The sequence below is a fragment of the Uranotaenia lowii genome, chromosome 1, assembly GCF_029784155.1.
Source record: "Uranotaenia lowii strain MFRU-FL chromosome 1, ASM2978415v1, whole genome shotgun sequence".
Classification (NCBI taxonomy): Eukaryota; Metazoa; Arthropoda; class Insecta; order Diptera; family Culicidae; genus Uranotaenia; species Uranotaenia lowii.
The window spans coordinates 54,072,372-54,091,255 of record NC_073691.1 but is presented as its reverse complement, the minus strand read 5'-3'; the positions used below and the strand labels follow the sequence as shown (position 1 = coordinate 54,091,255).

Sequence of the window (18,884 nt, the reverse complement as noted above, 5' to 3'; positions counted from 1 at the left end):
TCATAGCCTTCAAATCGGTGCCAGTGACAATATTTTCCAGTTCTCTTATTAGTCAATATTACTCAATTCCCATCTGATTTTCAGCCATCCGGATACGCTACTGGACGCAGAGAGAACATGTCGATGATTTTCTCACTTGAAGCCCGTGCCGGAGCTAAATCATTTCAAAATTTACAAACATGGCGTACTATCATTTCCGATTTAAACTGACTTCAGACGACATTTTATACGACATTTTCACTATGCAGTTCTAATTGCGATTCGCAACGCCATTGTATGTAAACGACTTAAGTTATCATTTCTGGTACGATTTCATGTTTGCTGGGCTGAATGATGAAAATCCCATAAAATGTATTTCTTGTTTCGCTTGAATGTCATGCATCGCTTTGCTGAGGAGCTCGAATGTTTATGCCAGTAGCAAAACTGCAAATTATCAGTGTCAGACGGCTAATGTCAGCCGACTTTGATACTGCTTTTCATGTCTATGTCATGTGATACTGCTTTTTGGTCAGCGACATATGCTTACAATGTCATGACCAAGTTGAATGAACGACATCATTCTTGCTGCGACTTTTTTCTTCTTACAGCCAACAGCTACATTTTTTCAACTGTTGCGCAACTTATAACGTAAAATCCCCCCCAAAAACAGCCAGAAAATGAAATAGAAAGATAATCGCATGTGTGATGCGAGTAGAGTTCAAAAATGTCATTCAATATTGACATTACTGCCTGACCGACATTGTAGCTTGGTCATTCAACTCGTAGATGACTTTGATATTCTTTCGATAACATTGACTACTAGACGTTGGTCGGGTCGAACGAAATTGACTGAAATTTACCAGCCTTGGCCAGTAGTGCTTTTAAAATCATATCATCTTTGGCACAGTACACTTTTCAGTGCATTTTCGGCACAGCGGTTAGCTGAATAGGCATTGGGTTTTTGCAACCACTTCTATTGGTGTAAAAACGCGTCTGTGTTCTATGAAGATTCGATAAAAAACTCCAATTCTCAAGTTTTTCTAACATGTTTTTTTTTTGGAAGGCCCTCTTCCCCCTTTGAGTTTGAACAACAAAAGTACCATAAAGTGTATTATTAATAGAAATATGATATCTTATAACAAATATGTTTTTCAAAGATATTTTTTCAATGAAAATTTTAAAAAAACTTATCTTCTTAGAAATTTATAGAAGTTCAGAGTGTTTGTGGCGGTGCGCATTCATCGCATTTCAACAGAATTTTAAACGGTATCGGAAATAAATTAAACTGAAAACTTGTTCCACTGATTTGAATTTCGTTCTACGCCTTTGGTTCACTTCCTGGAGCCAATCGGGAAAAATTTGTCTTCAAGCTGAGAAAACACATCCGATAGGCTTGTTCACCACCAATTTCCCCTACATTCGTTAAGAAGCGATACACAGAAGCATAACTTTCACGCCATAATCGATGCATGGCCAGGTTGGGGGAGCAGAAAGAAGCGGAAGCAGCAGAAGGTGGAACAGTTCGTCACGGCTTGGCACCGGCGGAAACACTTTCGATCAGGTGGAATGTCTTATGTCAGGAATCGTGCGTGGGAGGGAAGAAGCCGGCTGCTGATAGAGATTTCATCATGTCATCAAGTATTGATGCAGATTGTTCGGTTTCGGGGTTTTGCCGACATACTGCTGCAGCGAATCAACACGTTCCTGAGAATGTGAAACTTTTCGATTTGACGCTGTAGCTCATGTATGGAGCTTGTGAATTCTTAATTTTTAAAGTATTTGCTTCCCGGGAATGTGTTGGGAGTTGTGGTCATCATTAATATTCAGAAGGATGTCAAAGTTGGTGAAAGGGATGATGGGATTGATATCTTAATTATGGTGTGGTCACATAATTTTTTTTCCTGTACATTGGCGTTACAATCCTAGCTCTTATATTGAAATGTGTTGAAGATTTTTCTGTATTTTTGTTTGCTTCAAGAGAAAATATCAAAAGTTGAATGTACACGAAGATTTTCGAAAAAAAATGAGTTAAACCAACCGCACCACTTGGGAAAAGACCTTGCGCTGTGGGCACAAAAGATAACACATTTAATGCAATCCATTATCATTCATCCGATTATTCACGAAATCCCCCGGGAAAACCTTGCCCTGCTGCCTAGCTTCAGGCGCTTTTTCCCGGCTCGTCGTGATGGAGTGTCATTTTTATCAATTTGTTTGCGTGGCCATTGATCCGTTCCGAACTTTCGACCAGCATTGGCGCCTCGAAGACTCTGTGGGTGTGGGTGTGTATGTCTTTGTAAGTTGGCTTCATTGAGTCATCGATAATGTTCCTTACTCTTGTTGTTTGCCTTGTTTTTTTTTGTGCTTTTCTACGTTTCCTAGACCACCCACGCGCGCCCTTTTTTCGGAACTGATCTGAAGCACGCAATTCATCGACACAATCCATTGGAGCAAACGCTTCCCATTCTTTCATCTTTCGGTTCAACGATTTCTCATAACTACGAGATTGGCTCTGCCTTTTCTATTGGAGTCTTAAGAAGCTGTTTGTGTTGTTGCTTCCGTTGTTGTTTGCTGATGCTGCTATTTGTTACTTTGTGTCCTGTTCTGGGGACGAGAGTAAAAACAACTATGGCTCGTGAAGAAGAACATTGCCTAATTGAGCGTTCCCGGGAAGCTTCTGGCTTCAACGTAGTCGAAATCAGGGGCAGGCGGACAGAACACTTTCCCGGACATTTCCCTCATACAACAAGAACAACAACAACAAAAAATCATCGTCGTCTTGTTCGGGTGGTAAAAATTGGCAATTCAAAGCAGTAACGTCAAAAGCTACTGTGGTATCCTGTTTGGAGCTAAAACCTAAACTGGAATGTGAAACCGGCTTTGAGAGTGTAGAGTCAGTCTTGGTGAGAACGGTACGCGAATACAGACGTATGAATAAGAGTGCTTGTGGTTTAGATATTAATAATCCGAAATACCATATTGGCGATCCTCTGCCAGTGAATTTTAGAAACATCAAGGATAAGAAGTCACAATTTGGTAAGTAATAGAACTGTTATTTTAGTCTGAGATGTGGTATAGTTTTCATAAGCATTCCGTGAAAACGAAAAGTGCAGCCATTTTGGAGGACGCATAGCCATAATCAGTTCAAGACACTAAAGAAAAGGACAGCTATTAATAAAGGAGAGAAAAAGAAAAGAAATCGTACATAAATCTACTGTTCGTGTTGCCAAGTTGCATCCTAGAAAACAAAATAAAAAGGAACACGAATGAGACGTAGTCAAAATTGAAAAAAAAAGTTTAGTCGGGTTTGGTCCAAGACAAACTAAATTGATAGAACTGAGTCGGATAAGGTCCATGACCAAGTTTCAATATATTGACAAGCATCATGTAAACTTGAACCTGGGTAAGCCATGGCCAAAGTTAAGTTAAAGTTTAGTCGGGTTTGGCCCAAGACAAACTAGTTAAAATGAACTGAGTCGGAATAAGTCCATGACCAAGTTTTAAGATGTTGTCTTGCCTCGAAAAGAGAGTATTGAATCGATAGTTGTGAAATTGTTGAGCAGGGATTTGCCCAAGACCAACTAAACCAACTAAACAGAATTTGAAGAAGAGTTTATTAAAAAAAAAACAAAAAAAAATCATTACCAAAAAAAAAAAAAAAAAGCAAAGCTGAAAGCACTGCACTATGAAGAGAAATCGATACGTGATGTGTTCAACCAAAAATGGTACAAGGTAATCAGAAGTGAACTATAGATATCCTTTTCTAAATTCCCACAGGACTATACTTCGCTCCTTGTTGAAGAAAGACAGCCTGAGTAATTTTGGTGGTCAAATAAAGATGTTTTTCTACTGACGGCGCCCATTTTGTTTCTTGAAACCGTTGCGCTGCTACTCTCGTTTGTGGAAGTCATTTTTTAATTTTGTGAAGGAAAAACTTTGGATTTTATAAGACAGGTATGTTAAATATATAACCTTTAATGTAAGATTACTGACAAAGACAATTTATTAGGATGAGTGGTTTTTGGCATGAAAGCGACATCTCGTTGTCGGATGATTCTGACGGAGGGTGTACCCCGGAAAAAATGCCAGTACCAGCTGGAAAAAAATCTGCGTATTACAAGAAAAATACCAGCGTAACTAGCGTAGAGCAAAAGAGAGAGGACAATACGAGATCTGATTGGCTTTCTGGACCGTGGCCGCTAAAGCCTTTTAATGAATCCCTTCCGCCAAATCAAAGAAAAGCAGAATGGTTCCGCTTCAAGGGACAGTTCGAAAGAATTGTATCGTGTAAAGGCACTGTTGATTCCTCTACCAAACTGACTGGGCTCAAGATTTTTGCAGGTGATTATCTGCTAAGCATTATAGAGCTGCAGGAAAAGATGTTTACAGGTGATCAAAACGAAGTGTATGACTATACAATTAATGCACTTAATAAATATTTTGGCCAAACTTGCGACACAGCAAAAGAAAGAATCAAATTTCGTGAGATGGAAATGGAACCGACCGAGTCTTTCATGGACTGGGTTTTACGCCTTGAGTCGCAGGCAAAGTTCTGTGATTTTGTCGAGGATCAAAGGAAGGAAGAGTTTGTCCAAGCGTTGATCCGACGGTCCGTTCCAGACATAGCTCAAAAGCTCTTTGAGATGTCTAACATTTGGGAAAATGATCTCGAACTAATTATGAATCACGGAAAGCATTTAGATTACATTCGGAACGAAACTAGGCGCTCTGGGGAAGCCGGTGGAAGAAGAGGTTTATCGATTGAAACCCCGGAAAGCACTTATGAAGATTCGCGTTATAAACCAGTTAACACAGTATCGTTTCGTAAGCGTAAACTCAATACAAACCGTTTTGGATCTTTTCGGAAGCATGATTCAGATCGTTTTCCACCTCAGCATGGTAACAATTTTGTTCAGGGCCCATCTCGACGTCGTCCGTGGATATCTGACTGTACCAGGTGTGGCGAGAACCACGTTCCAATGGAATGCAAAGCTTATAGGGCTCAGTGCTATAGATGCGGAAAATGGAATCATTTCAAAAAAGTGTGCTACTCTCCAATTGATGATAATGAGCACCGGAAACATTCTGACTGGAGTCGTTCGGGCAGGAAACATGTTGATCGACAGCAGCAATGGAAGAAGGAGGCCGAGAACATAAATCAGGTAGCTACAGAGAATTTAAATGAATAGTTACTTATCTTTTTATCACACTTACACTGTTTTTGCTTACTTTTTTTTTTGAATCTCAAATAAATTTGAAAAAGATCTTCATTCAATCACATAAACATTTTCATTTCGCAAAATGTAAACAAACTGTACAAACTGCACTGAAACAAAATCTATTTTTAGTACTTGAGTTTTACTGAGGGTAAAATGATAATGAAATGCATGGTAATATTTTTTTTTTGCTTATTTTTAATTTTTGCTTTTGGCTTAGAAACAATAATTTTTTCTGTTTGTTATTAGAAACTATTGTCTTGAGAATTCATGGGAAATAGAATGATAATCTCATAACGATTTTTTTTTTGTTTTTTTTTTTCTGACAATAATATTGCTTTGTTTTGCAAACATGAATTATAAACTTAACGTATTTGTTGTCCTATTATTTGTAGTTGATTACTGGAAAAACTCATCAGCAGAGAAACACTGATTCGAGATTTATCAAATGTTTCATTGGATCGGAGAACATTACATTTCTAATAGATTCTGGCGCAACCGTAAACACAATAACAAGCGAAATTTGGAATTCAATTAAAAAGAATTGTCGTACTGTTGTACAGGACTTGACTGTACATCCTACGGAGGTGTTGCAGGGTTATGCATCCCAATCGCCTTTAGAAATTGAATGCGCTTTTACTGCATATATTGGTGTTGCTGGAAGCAACAATCCTTTGGAAATAGCTAAATTCTTTGTGGTCAAGGGTACCAAGTTGTCGCTGCTAGGTTTTGAAACTTCAGAAAAATTGCGTCTTATTAGGATTGGGCCATTTGAAAATGTTAATAGTCTTACTACATCACAGTCCGAACAAATGAAATGTATGAATACGAAAAGTATGAGCATATTTCCGAAAATACCCATTAAAGGTGTTAAGTTCAGAGTGAACGAACATGTTATACCTAAACAAATTATCAGATACAATATACCTAAAGCGTTTGAGGCAGCTTTGAATGAAAGGTTAAGAACGATGGAAACGCAAGGTATCATAGAAAGAGCTGACAAAGAGCAGGACTCAATAACGTTCGTATCCCCATTAGTGTTGGTACCAAAAGGAAGTAACGATTTCCGTATTGTTATTGACTACCGAGAAGTGAACAAAGCTATAATTCGAGAACCTTATCCAATGCCCAGTCTTGAAAAAATTTGGACCGAGATCCCTAACGGTGGCGGCAAACTTTTCTTTAGCAAACTTGATCTTAAAGATGCGTATTTTCACATTGGGCTTCATGACGATGTACGCCATCTTACGACGTTTATGTCCGCTAATGGTTTGATGCGTTTCACAAGATTGCCATTTGGATTGTCATGCACCATGGAAAAACTATTGGTCAAGTGCAAGAATGTTATTATCTATTTAGATGATATTCTTGTGTTCGCAAAAACCCTGGAGGGACTGAAAAATAATGTGAAGCTAGTTAAGGACACCCTACATCACAACAATCTTACCATAAACGAGAAAAAATGTTTATATGACCAAACGACAATTGATTTTCTTGGATTTACTATTGATGGTTCTGGAATTCTGCCAACGTGTGAGAAGCTGTCAGATATTAAGAATTTTGTGAAACCAAAAGACCTTTCAGAGCTACGTAGTTTTTTGGGAATGATGACGTTCATAAGCCCGTTCTTGGAAAATTTTTCTCACAGAACCAAACCGTTGCGTGAGCTACTCACACCCAAATCGAAATTTCAATGGGAGCAAAAACATCAAATAGCTTTCGAGGATTTAAAACAGGCTGCGGAAAACGATCTAATCAAAAGAGGGTATTTCGATGAAAATGATAAAATAATTCTGTATACCGACGCATCGCCGTGGGGTCTGGGAGCGACTCTGGTCCAAGAAAGTTTCGACAACAAGAATCGTAGAATTATTGCTTGTGCCTCTAAGAGCCTTACTGCGGCAGAGAGTCGCTATCCTCAGTTGCACAGGGAAGCACTTGGAATAGTGTGGGCCATGGAGAGATTTTCGTATTATCTATTGGGAAGAAAATTTACGTTGCGATCGGACAGTGAAGCGCTTATGTTCATGGTTAAAAAAGAAAACCGTAAGGACATTGGAAAACGAATCATGTCTAGAGCCGAAGGGTGGTTGCTCAGAATGGACCATTATCAGTTCGATTTTGAACACGTTTTGGGGAAAAATAATATTGCCGATGCTGCTTCAAGAATATCTCCAAGGAAAAATGATGTCGAGTTTGATTTAGAAAAACAACCTCATGAATTGTGCTCAGTAACGGCGGTCATGAATGGGCTCAATGATGAGCTTTTGGCCTTAACTAATTCTCAGGTGAAAATGGAATTTGAGAACGATTCTGAACTCCAAGAAGTTTGTCAGTGGATCGACAAAAAAGAAAAATGGCCCGCACATATTTCAAAATATCAAGCTTTTCAGGAAGATCTGTACGTCCAGAATGGGATGCTCATGAAAAGAGAAAAGATGGTGTTACCTATTAAATTGCGCGCTCGGGCGTTATCGCTGGCTCACCGCAGTCACCCTGGTATGTCAACAATGAAGTATTTCCTCAGGCAAGGGCTCTGGTGGCTCGGTATGGACAAGGACATTGAAGACTTCGTAAAGCGCTGTCCGGAATGCCAGTTAGTCATCAAGGGTAGTAAACCGCTTCCCATTACCTTGACTGAACTACCTAAGAATCCATGGGATTACGTTTCAATGGATTTCGCATGTGCATCAGATATTCGTGGTTGGAAAGCTTTGGTGCTGGTTGATAATTACTCTCGTTTTCTGGTTGCGATGCCTATGGAAAAGACCGACATAAGTGCGCTGAAAATAGTGTTGAAGAAAATTTTCAATACTTATTATATTCCTAAAACATTGAAAGCGGACAACGGCCCTCCATTCAACAGCACAGAACTCGAAAATTGGCTGAGAAATGTTTGGGGAGTAAAATTGATACATACAACCCCACTCAACCCAACTGAAAACGGTTTAGTTGAAAGGAGCATGCAAGGTATAAATAAAATAAGCGCTATTGCAAACTTACGAAAGCAAAATTGGAGGGAAGCTCTATCCGATTACGTTGCTGCATATAATTCATGGCCGCATCATGTTACGAAAGTTCCTCCAGCTGAACTAATGTTCGGACGAGCAATCAGGTGCCTAGTACCGAATTGCCGAACTGATACGAAACAGTTTGATGATGACGAATTGCGCGAAAGGGATCGTATGGCCAAGTTTGTTCGGAACTCTAGGGAAGATGCTCGGCGACATGCAGGTGATCCTCAGATTGGTATTGGAGATACGGTACTAGTTGAACAATCCAAGAAGGACAAAACGGATACGAAATACAAAAACGCCTTACACAAAGTAGTGAAAATTTCTGGTGCTGGAAGAACAACAATACAAGATTTGACAACAAACCGAGAACTTGAGCGGAATGTCAAACACTTGAAAAAATTCAATGGTAGAAATTTGGGAAATGATGGTATAGTACAGACAATCGTGAAATTATTGCAATGTAATTTAATTTCTTTAATTACTTATTTTTTTTTATTTTCTTTTAGTTGCTTCGGAGGATGACTCCTCAGACACGGAGATGCATTCAAGGGAACCCTTTATTGTGACCGGGGATGGTAAAGCTGGCGATGAACTTGATGGAGCACCTCCAAACAAAAGGCCTCGTTCCACACGACAAATCAAGCGTCCTCAGAAATATTTGGATAACGTTGAATCGAATATTTATTGAAAGCCAGCGTTATTTACGTCCCGGGGAGGATGTGGTATCCTGTTTGGAGCTAAAACCTAAACTGGAATGTGAAACCGGCTTTGAGAGTGTAGAGTCAGTCTTGGTGAGAACGGTACGCGAATACAGACGTATGAATAAGAGTGCTTGTGGTTTAGATATTAATAATCCGAAATACCATAGCTACCAGGCAGAAGCTGCGAAAAAGTTAGCAATAATGAGCTTCATTAACATTTTTACGATCAGTGGTCATAAAAATGGAGCACTGGCTGTTCCTTCATTGGCGAACCGGTGCGAACGGGTGATAAATGGCGTTCCGTAGAAAGTGCTGTCAAGACATTTGACAAAACTGAACTCTGCTTCTGGTTACTTTTTTATGCTGTTTGAACGACATCAATGTCGATGAACCAAAAGGGGAAATTTTCAATTGAAGATAATTTTAATGAAGCTTCGTATCATTTATGATATTTGCAGATATCAATAAGTTATGAATCATAGTTCCATTAGCGGAATTCCTCATAAAATAACTTGTTATTCGTTTTAAAAACTAAGACCCAAGATCTGCAAAAAATTATAATTCGATTTTTTTTAACAACAATTTGATATTTTTACAAATGAATGATTATATTGGTACGCTACAAATGATCGTAGTACTTTTGGATTACTTTCAGTTGGTACATATTGTGTTTTTTATTTTAATTACTTTTGAACTATAAGAGATGAGTTAAATGAGTTAAATTATGTATGTAAGATCAAAAAAAGCAACTCATTTTAACAATAAACAAAAGTCGAACTAAACAATGCAGAGAAAGGTTTAAGAATTAATTTTCCTGCAGGTGGATTCTTCTTTATAACGAAGACTGTACGGTTTTAAAAGGGATGAACCCCCATCTAAAATCGAACACCACCTTAAGACGCTGTTTGCTGAAATCGAAATTAAACCAAGCAAATTATTATTTTAACTCTCTTTTTGCGCAGAATGTTTAAAAATCTATCTGTTTATCTACCAATCCATACTTATGAAAAAAAAGTTTGACAAGCAGTTGAAAAAAAATGGCGCTAAGAAAAGCTTTTTTTTTTAAATCTTTTATTAGAAACGTCTCGGATCTTTGAGATTTTAAGAGCCAACTTTTTTTTGCTTTTTAAGAAATGAAAAGAGGAACGTAATAATAAAAATATTTATACACGAAGATGGATTGCGTTTAGGAATAGAAAGTTTTCGAACATGCCTGCGTGGTTCTAAGGGCGGGCCAGGCGGGAAAAATCATTAAAAAAACAAACGCTCAAACTATTATTAAGATTTAGAACTTTTCCTCAACCCTATAATTTTTACAATTTTCCACTTAGAGGGAATATCAAAAATACAAAAGAGGTTATTTGAACAGCCGTTGGGACTTCTACTTGCAGTCAACTTTTTTATCTTTCTTTTATGACCATTTTTTCAAATACAATTACTGAAATCGCAAAAAATTCACAGTTTTGTTTTTTGATAACGTACAACTTTAGTTCTATGAAAAACTTTATTGCTCAGGAAACATTGTTTGCTTTTTTTAATAACTTTATAAACACGTAGGAGATAAAGAACTTAATTTCAGTTCTCTGTTTGACCCAAACGTTGAACATATTTTTCGCTTTTGTTGTTTTGTTCGTAATTTTGTTTTTCGTTAACGATTTAAAAACTGTTGTTCTAAGATTCTTTAATAACGACAGCTGTTTGACATGCACGTGGCATTCGTTTTATCTAAGAGAAGCTTAAAAGCCATTAAAACGAGAAAATGGTCTATTACATAGTTTATTGTTCTGAAATGCTGGAGATGCTGGAATAGTTTTAAAAAAAACGAAGTTGATTTAAAATGATGAAATGATTTACCTGCCTTGAAATAATTTCCATTAATATGGCTTCCCGAAGAAAAAAAGTTGATTGTTATCCCAAAATTCAACTTCGGTAATATTTTCAGCTAAAAAAATTGGGTTCTAGAAGGGGTAAAGTCCAAGATTTTTTTAAACACGTGGTTCTCCGACTTTGACAGTAAGTAGGTGAGGAGTGAGCGGAGCTCTCAATGAGTTTGTTTACAAACATAACATTATTTGTGTGGTAGTGTAGAATAAGAATCCGGGAAATGCCTAGAAAATAATCAAAATGTGTTTGATTAATTTTGAATACAAGACGACAAATTATGCAAAATTGAATTATTTTATTCGATCGTGCACTGTGGGTTAAATAAATTCACCGTGCTGTCGACAAATAAATGAAAGATGGGATGCACTTTTAAAGTAGTGTTAGTGTGTCGACATCCTGTATTCATTGGGAGAAATGTGCTATGAATTTGTAAATTCACTAATACGATAGTATTGGTGTTGGTGAGCGTCTGACATTTCCCTTGGCTATGTATGGATTTGTCGATGATCAGTCTATAAACTGATTTACCGCGAGTAGTCACGCTGAATTGTGGCGCTGAGCAATCGGCCAAATACATTCACCACAATTTGCTCAGCTTTTCTTTGGCTTGTTGGTAAACAAACTCCACGAGTTCCGCAGCTGCATAGCCTACAAAGCCAAAATGGATGAATCGGGAATTTCATATTCGGTAACACCTCCTATATATAAACACCTTGGTAAAGTCCTGATTTTGACAGAAAGTATCCTAGAAGCAGAGGCACCAGGTCGTTTTGTCAAAAATCAGGACAACACGAAGAAAAAAATCAGGATTTTTCAGGACATCACTAAATTGGTGGAATTAACATACAGTTCTACTAAGATAACATAACTTAAGGCGAATTATAGGTGCTGATGCATCTTATGGAAGAATAACCTTGGCTGGCCTGTAGTTAGTATCTGAAAGTATTAATTAAATATCATTTGTAAAAATGATTATCATTGGTGAAACTGATTAAACTACTTTATTTAAGTTATAATTTGGATATTGTTTTTAAAAAATCAGGACATTTATGGGCCATTTTTCAAAAATCAGGACAATTTAAGCGTTTTTGACAAATCAAGACGGTGTCTCGAAAATCAGGACAAATCCTGAAAAATCAGGACACCTGACACCCCTGCCTAAAAGTCTGCAATTTTTCTTAGTTAAAGACAATTTATTTAACTAATAGCTTTCAATTAAAAACTTGCATTCAAATTCTAGAATCACATAAGAAGTTTAAACACAAAAACTAAAGCTCACGAGTGATTTCTTCTACCCAGAGTGGTCTAGTTTCGATCTTTCCCGTTATTTATACTTTCATTTCTTTTCAAAAATTCTACTTTAAATTTCATAATTTGCTAAAATTCCAAACAACAAATTGTAAAAATAAAAACATATGAAGAACTATTCAAAAAATTCACTCTGAGGAAATCAAAATAACCAAGGCTTTAAAAACTAACAAAAGATACATCGCGGAAAGCACGCATCCAAAAATATCTTTCCTGGTTAAGATGTTAATTTTGGAAAACTTTCAAAGGAGAAAAGGAGCTAGGTTTGCACTTGCCGGCAAATACTCTGGTTTATTTAAGGTAGGGTGAGTGCTCCTACTTTGGACTTAGAGCCTACTTAAGTTCTAAAATGCCGAACCTTGTAAATTATTCGTTTTGATAGCATAGGATAAAGGTACTCTTATGTACACAATGAACTCTTATGCTTCCTGAATCCTACCAAACTGCGTTTTGCCTTTAAAAGTCTTTCTGATAAAATCTGCAACTGTTTAAAAAATGTATCTCCTAACCAGTGGTTAATCAGACAGCGAGGGGCACGTTTCGAGAAATCAGAGTGAATAAGAAAAAATCACATTTTATAACTGTTCCAGCCAAAGTTAAAAGGAAAATTACGCGTTATTTGAAGAAGATTAACCATACTTCCTGTTATTCCTAAAATGAATAAAAATCAATGGAAACCCCGGGAAATTGGAAAAGGGTTCAAAAATAGGAGACTTTTGACTTTGATGTTCCATTTTTGGACCTTACATCACCAATACCAACAAAAAATATTTGGTGCGCATTTTTAGCTAAGGCATATTAAGAACCAATAAAAAAACCCGTAATTCGAAAATCCACGTAAAAATTCCATTTTAAACAAAAAATCCGCGCAAAAAAGCACGTTACTAAAAAACGCGTAAGAACCATGATTATTTAAAAATTTGCGTACAATGATAGTTTATTTTTAAGATAGAAAACAAAATCAATTAAATTAATAGAATAGTAGAATATAGTGAGGCATATTTGACAGTGTGGAATTCAGATCGTGTCATGTCTCAGGTCTCATGTCTCATGTCTCAGGTCTCATGTTCCATGTCTCAGGTCCCATGTCTCAGGTCTCATGTCACATGTCTCATGTCTCATGTCTCATGTCTCATGTCTCATGTCTCATGTCTCATGTCTCATGTCTCATGTCTCATGTCTCATGTCTCATGTCTCATGTCTCATGTCTCATGTCTCATGTCTCATGTCTAATGTCTCATGTCTCATGTCTCATGTCTCATGTCTCATGTCTCATGTCTCATGTCTCATGTCTCATGTCTCATGTCTCATGTCTCATGTCTCATGTCTCATGTCTCAAGTCTCATGTCTCATGTCTCATGTCTCATGTCTCATGTCTCATGTCTCATGTCTCATGTCTCATGTCTCATGTCTCATGTCTCATGTCTCATGTCTCATGTCTCATGTCTCAAGTCTCATGTCTCAAGTCTCATGTCTCATGTCTCATGTCTCATGTCTCATGTCTCATGGCTCATGTCTCATGTCTCATGTCTCAGGTCTCATGTCTCATGTCTCATATCTCATGTCTCATGTCTCATGTCCCTTGTCTCTTGTCTCTTGTCTCTTGTCTCTTGTCTCATGTCTCATGTCCCATATCTCATATCTCACGTCTGATGTCTCACGTCTCATGTCTCATGTCTCATGTCTCGTGTCTCACATCTCGAGTCTCATATATAAGGTCTCAAGTCTCAGGTCTCATGTCTCAGGTCTCAGGTCTCAAGTCTCAGGTCTCATGTCTCAGATCTCATGTATCACGTTCTTAGTCTCAGAGCTAAGATTTTCCCAACTACAGAAAGATTCTAAGTGTTTTCCTTTGAAAAACCCTTAGAACATTTTCTCTCAAAATTCGAAAATCCGCGTAAAAAAAACCACGTTTATTCGAAAATCTGCTTGGAAAAAGCCGCGTTAAAAATACCGTGTAAAAAAAACCCGCTTAAAATAAACCTCAGTGTATTTATAATCGTTTAAAAGCTGTAATCCTTTTAATGATAATATTTGATTGACGACTACATTTTTAATGGGAAAAAATATTTTTTTTTTTCATAAATTTAAGTTCTATGTCCAAAGAAAGGTACAAGTTCAATATCAACGTAGGAACAGTACCTAGGTTTAAAGTTGGAAAATTTCAATCATCCATATCTTTGCTAAACTTTCAAAAACTTCGCAACATATGATGAAAATTCTCATTGCAACTTGCGGATAAGATAATCAATTATAAATAAATTTCCTGAGAAATAAAACCTCCCGTCTATGTGTGGGAAAAACATAATTATTTAATAACCACTGCTTAGAGGATCCAAAGTAGAACAACTAACCCTAAGAGCAAGTTTACTGGTGTTGGGAAAAAGTTGTAGAAATGTTATCATTTTTGCACATTTTGAGAATTTTGCCATGCAAAAACATTTTCAAGATCAGTTGCCTTTAAGTTTTTTAACAACACGTTTTGTAGTTTCGCTTTGCTGTGATACAAAAATAGCAATATTTCTATCACATTCGGCTGAATTAGAAACATTGCTGTAAAAAATACAACACCCAAAGATCTTGAAAACATTTTTGCATGGTAAAATTTTCAAAATGTCAAAATTTATACCACTTTTTCCCAACACCTGCTCTAGCTACATATATTTCTACCGTTATGACAATCAAAATCAAAATTTCTTCATTGTAGTTGCCTATTAGGTTTTTTTAAAATTGAAAAAAAAAATCATGAATCCCCAACTAAAATCAAAGTATTGTTACAAATCTTTAATTTCCAAATTGAAAGGGAATGAATTCATTCGAAGAAAAAAAAAATCAGTATCAAAATTGGGATTTCTATTACTGATTCATCTATGAATTAGTTATGACTAATTTGTTTTGATACTCGAAAATGGAAAATGTTATGAAATTCATATGTGTTTCTTCGTGTTAAATAAAAAAGACATAATTAAAATTTTAGTAACGATTTTCATTTATCCGTTTTAAGTATTTTGAATATTCATATGATTGTCAATTAATTGAAAAAACTGATATTGACAAAAATGAATATTAAATATTACGGATTAATAAATTCGAGTTAGAACTTAAGTTAATTTTAAAACGCTGTTCAAAATCATGAATTAATTCCTTTTTCGATACACATTTAAATTCAGCTCTAAAATTATTGTTCACACCGTAAGTAATTAATTAAATTATCTTGTTATCAGTCTAGGCAACGAAGCAATCGCTCGAATTGAACACTCGTCAATTACGGCTGGGTTTCAAGATTCGTACCAATCATATCGTCAATATTGTTTCTAGATCTTTTACACAATGATAATTAAATTATTAAATTATGATCCAGTTTCGTATTTTACAAAAAAAAAAAAAAACAGATGATTATTTCAATAGCAACTGATTAAGATTCTACATTGAAGAACAGTATCAACTACACAAAAAAACAGAATTTTTAATGATATTAAAAATACCTGATTTTGAAAGATTTTGGCGTCCTGAATTAAAATCGTTCGTCTTAATTTAAAACATTAGTCACATTTAAATTTAGGGCTATGGTTCGTGTAAGTAAACAAATTTTTAATGAAATTAGTCATTGTTACATGATTAACTAATCAACTAACTTTAAATCGATCTCACAACCGTTGACTAAGAAGTTGTTGATTTTATCATCTGCTTGTCAATTTTTTTAATTAGTATGGATAGGAAGATGAACGTGATTTGAAAAAGGTTAATATAAATAATTGGATAAGGTGTTGTGTAAATTTTAGTGAACCCCATTTAAAAACGGAGTTAGGTTTTAGAGAGCTAATTAAAAATCAAGAATAAAATCTCAAAATTCAAAAGAAAATCAATGAAAGTCGAATTCAAAAAGCTACAGACTTTTGAATCATAATTTATGATTTTATTTCGGAATTTTATTTAATCTTCTATGCAAAATAAGTTTCAGAACTCAATGTTTTCCAATCTTTATGCAGAGAAAAAATCAGAACAATAATAAATTACACTTGGGAAAAACATTTTTAGTGCCTATGTTTCAATATGGCATTTGGAAATTTTGAAATTGATCGTTTTTTGATAAAAACGATCATTGATAACTGATGAAAAATCCAGCCGTTATGAAAATCAAAAACTGAATTAGAATCTAATTTTTGTCATCCGTTCAAAAAAGCATTAAGATATTTCCTAGATATTTGGGATTCTGAGATATATAGCTTAAGAATAATTCAATTCATAATTTAAAAAAAAATTAAAAGATAACATTACAACTTAATTTATCTGACATCGCTGAAGTAAGTCTTCGAGTTTTTTGATAGGTATTTAAGAATTTTAATTCATTATAGAACTATGTTGAAGAATGCAAAACGTTAGGACTTATGATTGAAGGAATATCTAAGAATCAATTTGGGTTCAATTTTTAAAAAATTTCGTAAAAATAGCTGAATTTGAAACATTGGAAAAAATAAACAAAAATAAATCTTATAAAACATTTTATCAGAATCCAAAATCGTTATCCTCGAGAAAGTTGATCATTGAGTCAGAATTTTCTATTTTTAAAACTTTGTTATCCTCTACAGGTTAGCAAAAAATAGTGCACGAATTGATTAAATGTATTTGAACCCATTTTTCAAATTTATTAATCTTAATCAGTTTTTAAGGTTTTTAACCTTGGAAAAGTGTTACTTTTATTGCATTGTGTTATCAGAGTTTGAAAATCTTTTTTTAATTCTTAGCAATTGTTTTCGAAAACAAATCTTAATAATTTGTTATTTTGAACGTAGCCCAGGAAAAAAGATAATTGACAAATTTCTTAAAATTAACATTTAATCAACAACAAGTGTGTTAGGTTCATTTAATTAAATGACATTTATAATAAGAGATTCTTGATATTTTCAAATCTCTGGTATAATTAATAAGAAATTCATTTTATCAATATGTGTTTTTGTATGCCCCCATCATGTTTGTAAAAAGCATCTATCCAAAAAACAGGTCAAATTTATGATTTTTATCATTAAAAATTCAAATGTTAGCTCTAATCCACATCTCAAGAGAGAATTTAAAATCTCATAACGAACATTGATTAAGTTTTTTTTAACAACAAACGATAATTGAGTACCGTAAACTGGGGGAACTTTGATCAAAATGATATTTTTGAAGATAATCATCATTTACTAAGTCTGAAGTGAAAATATCTGAAATTCGTTTTTAAATGCGTTTGAAAGCCTAAAATTTGAGTTTGAAATATGCTTAATTTGTTTTGTAGTTGGAGATTTTTTTTGTTACTTAAAATGTTGTTTGAAAGTTTTAAAATATCTGTTTTTTCGAAGACTCACAAACAAACACCTCTCCTGATAAAATGATAGCATTAAGCAGCAAATCGGTTGTTTTATATGAAAGTTTAACTTTTTTCCTTTGTATAGGTATAGTTTTAGGATTACTTTTATAGTTATTCTGTGATAATTTTTGGATATTAAAAAACGAACATTTTGTATGAGAAGGCTTGTGTAGAACAACTGGCTAAAAACTCTATCAATTGGTTAACTTTGAATAAAAAAGAACATAGGAACAGCATGAAGGAAACATTTCATTTGTTTTTGTGGTAAAAATATATTAAGGAATGTTTATAATTTTTACCCCTTAAAGTATGCACAACGGTGTTCATCTTTTGAGTATACTTGTTTTTTGAAAAAAAAAACGTTGAAAATTCTATTTTGCCGAAACATAAAATTACTGTTATTGATGTTTCAAGCCTTCTGTGCTAATTATAGCCTCAAAACAATAATTTTGAAGGTGATGAGATACTTTACAACTAACGAGCCTATCGTAAACAAAGAGACGAAATATCACGATTGGAATTTCCGATTGTCAGTCAGTGTCATTCCAATCAAGCAAAACCAAGCAGTCTTAAAGGCAGCCCTACAGCAGTGTTGCAAGCTTATTATTTTGGAAGGGATCAGATTGCGCCTCTTTATATGGAGTCTCTTTAGTTAAAACCACAGTGATCAAAGTGACCCCGAATCATGAAATCTGGTTGTGTAACAAAAATTTAGTTATAGCCACTAATTTCGCTTTAATATTCTGCTATCAATGATCATGCTTTATACTCTTTAAGTAAAGTAAGTAATGGGAGAAACATGTTCTGAATATTTGCACCAGAAAGCCTTGCATTGATATTCCACAATCCTTTATCAATTTTGGAAAAAAAATCGCATTTTTTTTAAATCTAGATGTTTCTTCATTTTTTATTCGTTTTGAATGATACTGCGCTGTAGTTCTACTTACTATTCGTTTGAAGCAAAAAAACCTTAATTAATTGTTTTCTGCTCCACCCACGAACGATTAACCACCCCGACAGCCAACAGTAACGAAACAGACGATAATGATAATGATAATAATAATGATAATGATGTTTACGATCACGATGGCGATGGTACTTCAATCGTATTTATACTTCGAACCATATTGTTAAGAGGTTTTATGAGCCATGAGATGCCGGGGGATGAGGGGCGTTAAAATCGTTAATGATTGCCAAAAGAGCGAAGGCACATTGGAGGAGTACCTAGTCCGCTTTTCGGCACGCTACTGACTCGATTGGTGCCAAATGGCCTCGAAAATGAGGTGCCAGGTCGAGTTTCTTTTCAATGCACGATAAGCATAACGGAGCTTTGAGACACAGTTCCCCCAGTGGAAGAAACAAAAACCAATCACCAGATAATTTCATTGAAAATATCTTGAGGATACTTGAGAAAAATTGATAGCACAAATTC

The 18,884-nt window shown here is 35.3% G+C and overlaps 1 protein-coding gene across 2 annotated transcripts; it reads left to right on the top strand.

The window, feature by feature from the left end:
* The first annotated feature begins 3,818 nt into the window (after window positions 1-3,818).
* On the top strand, window positions 3,819-8,975 carry LOC129739530 (uncharacterized protein K02A2.6-like). Of its 2 annotated transcripts, XM_055731012.1 has the most exons (3): window positions 3,819-3,933; window positions 3,989-5,141; window positions 8,719-8,975. In XM_055731012.1, exons 2-3 carry the CDS (start codon window positions 3,990-3,992, stop codon window positions 8,776-8,778), a joined length of 1,212 nt encoding a protein of 403 aa, XP_055586987.1. In that variant the 5' UTR covers window positions 3,819-3,933; window position 3,989; the 3' UTR covers window positions 8,779-8,975. The 2 variants fall into 2 exon arrangements, with proteins under 2 accessions (XP_055586987.1, XP_055586988.1); XM_055731013.1 differs by lacking the exons at window positions 3,819-3,933; window positions 3,989-5,141 and adding an exon at window positions 7,517-8,639.
* Window positions 8,976-18,884: the final 9,909 nt, after the last annotated feature.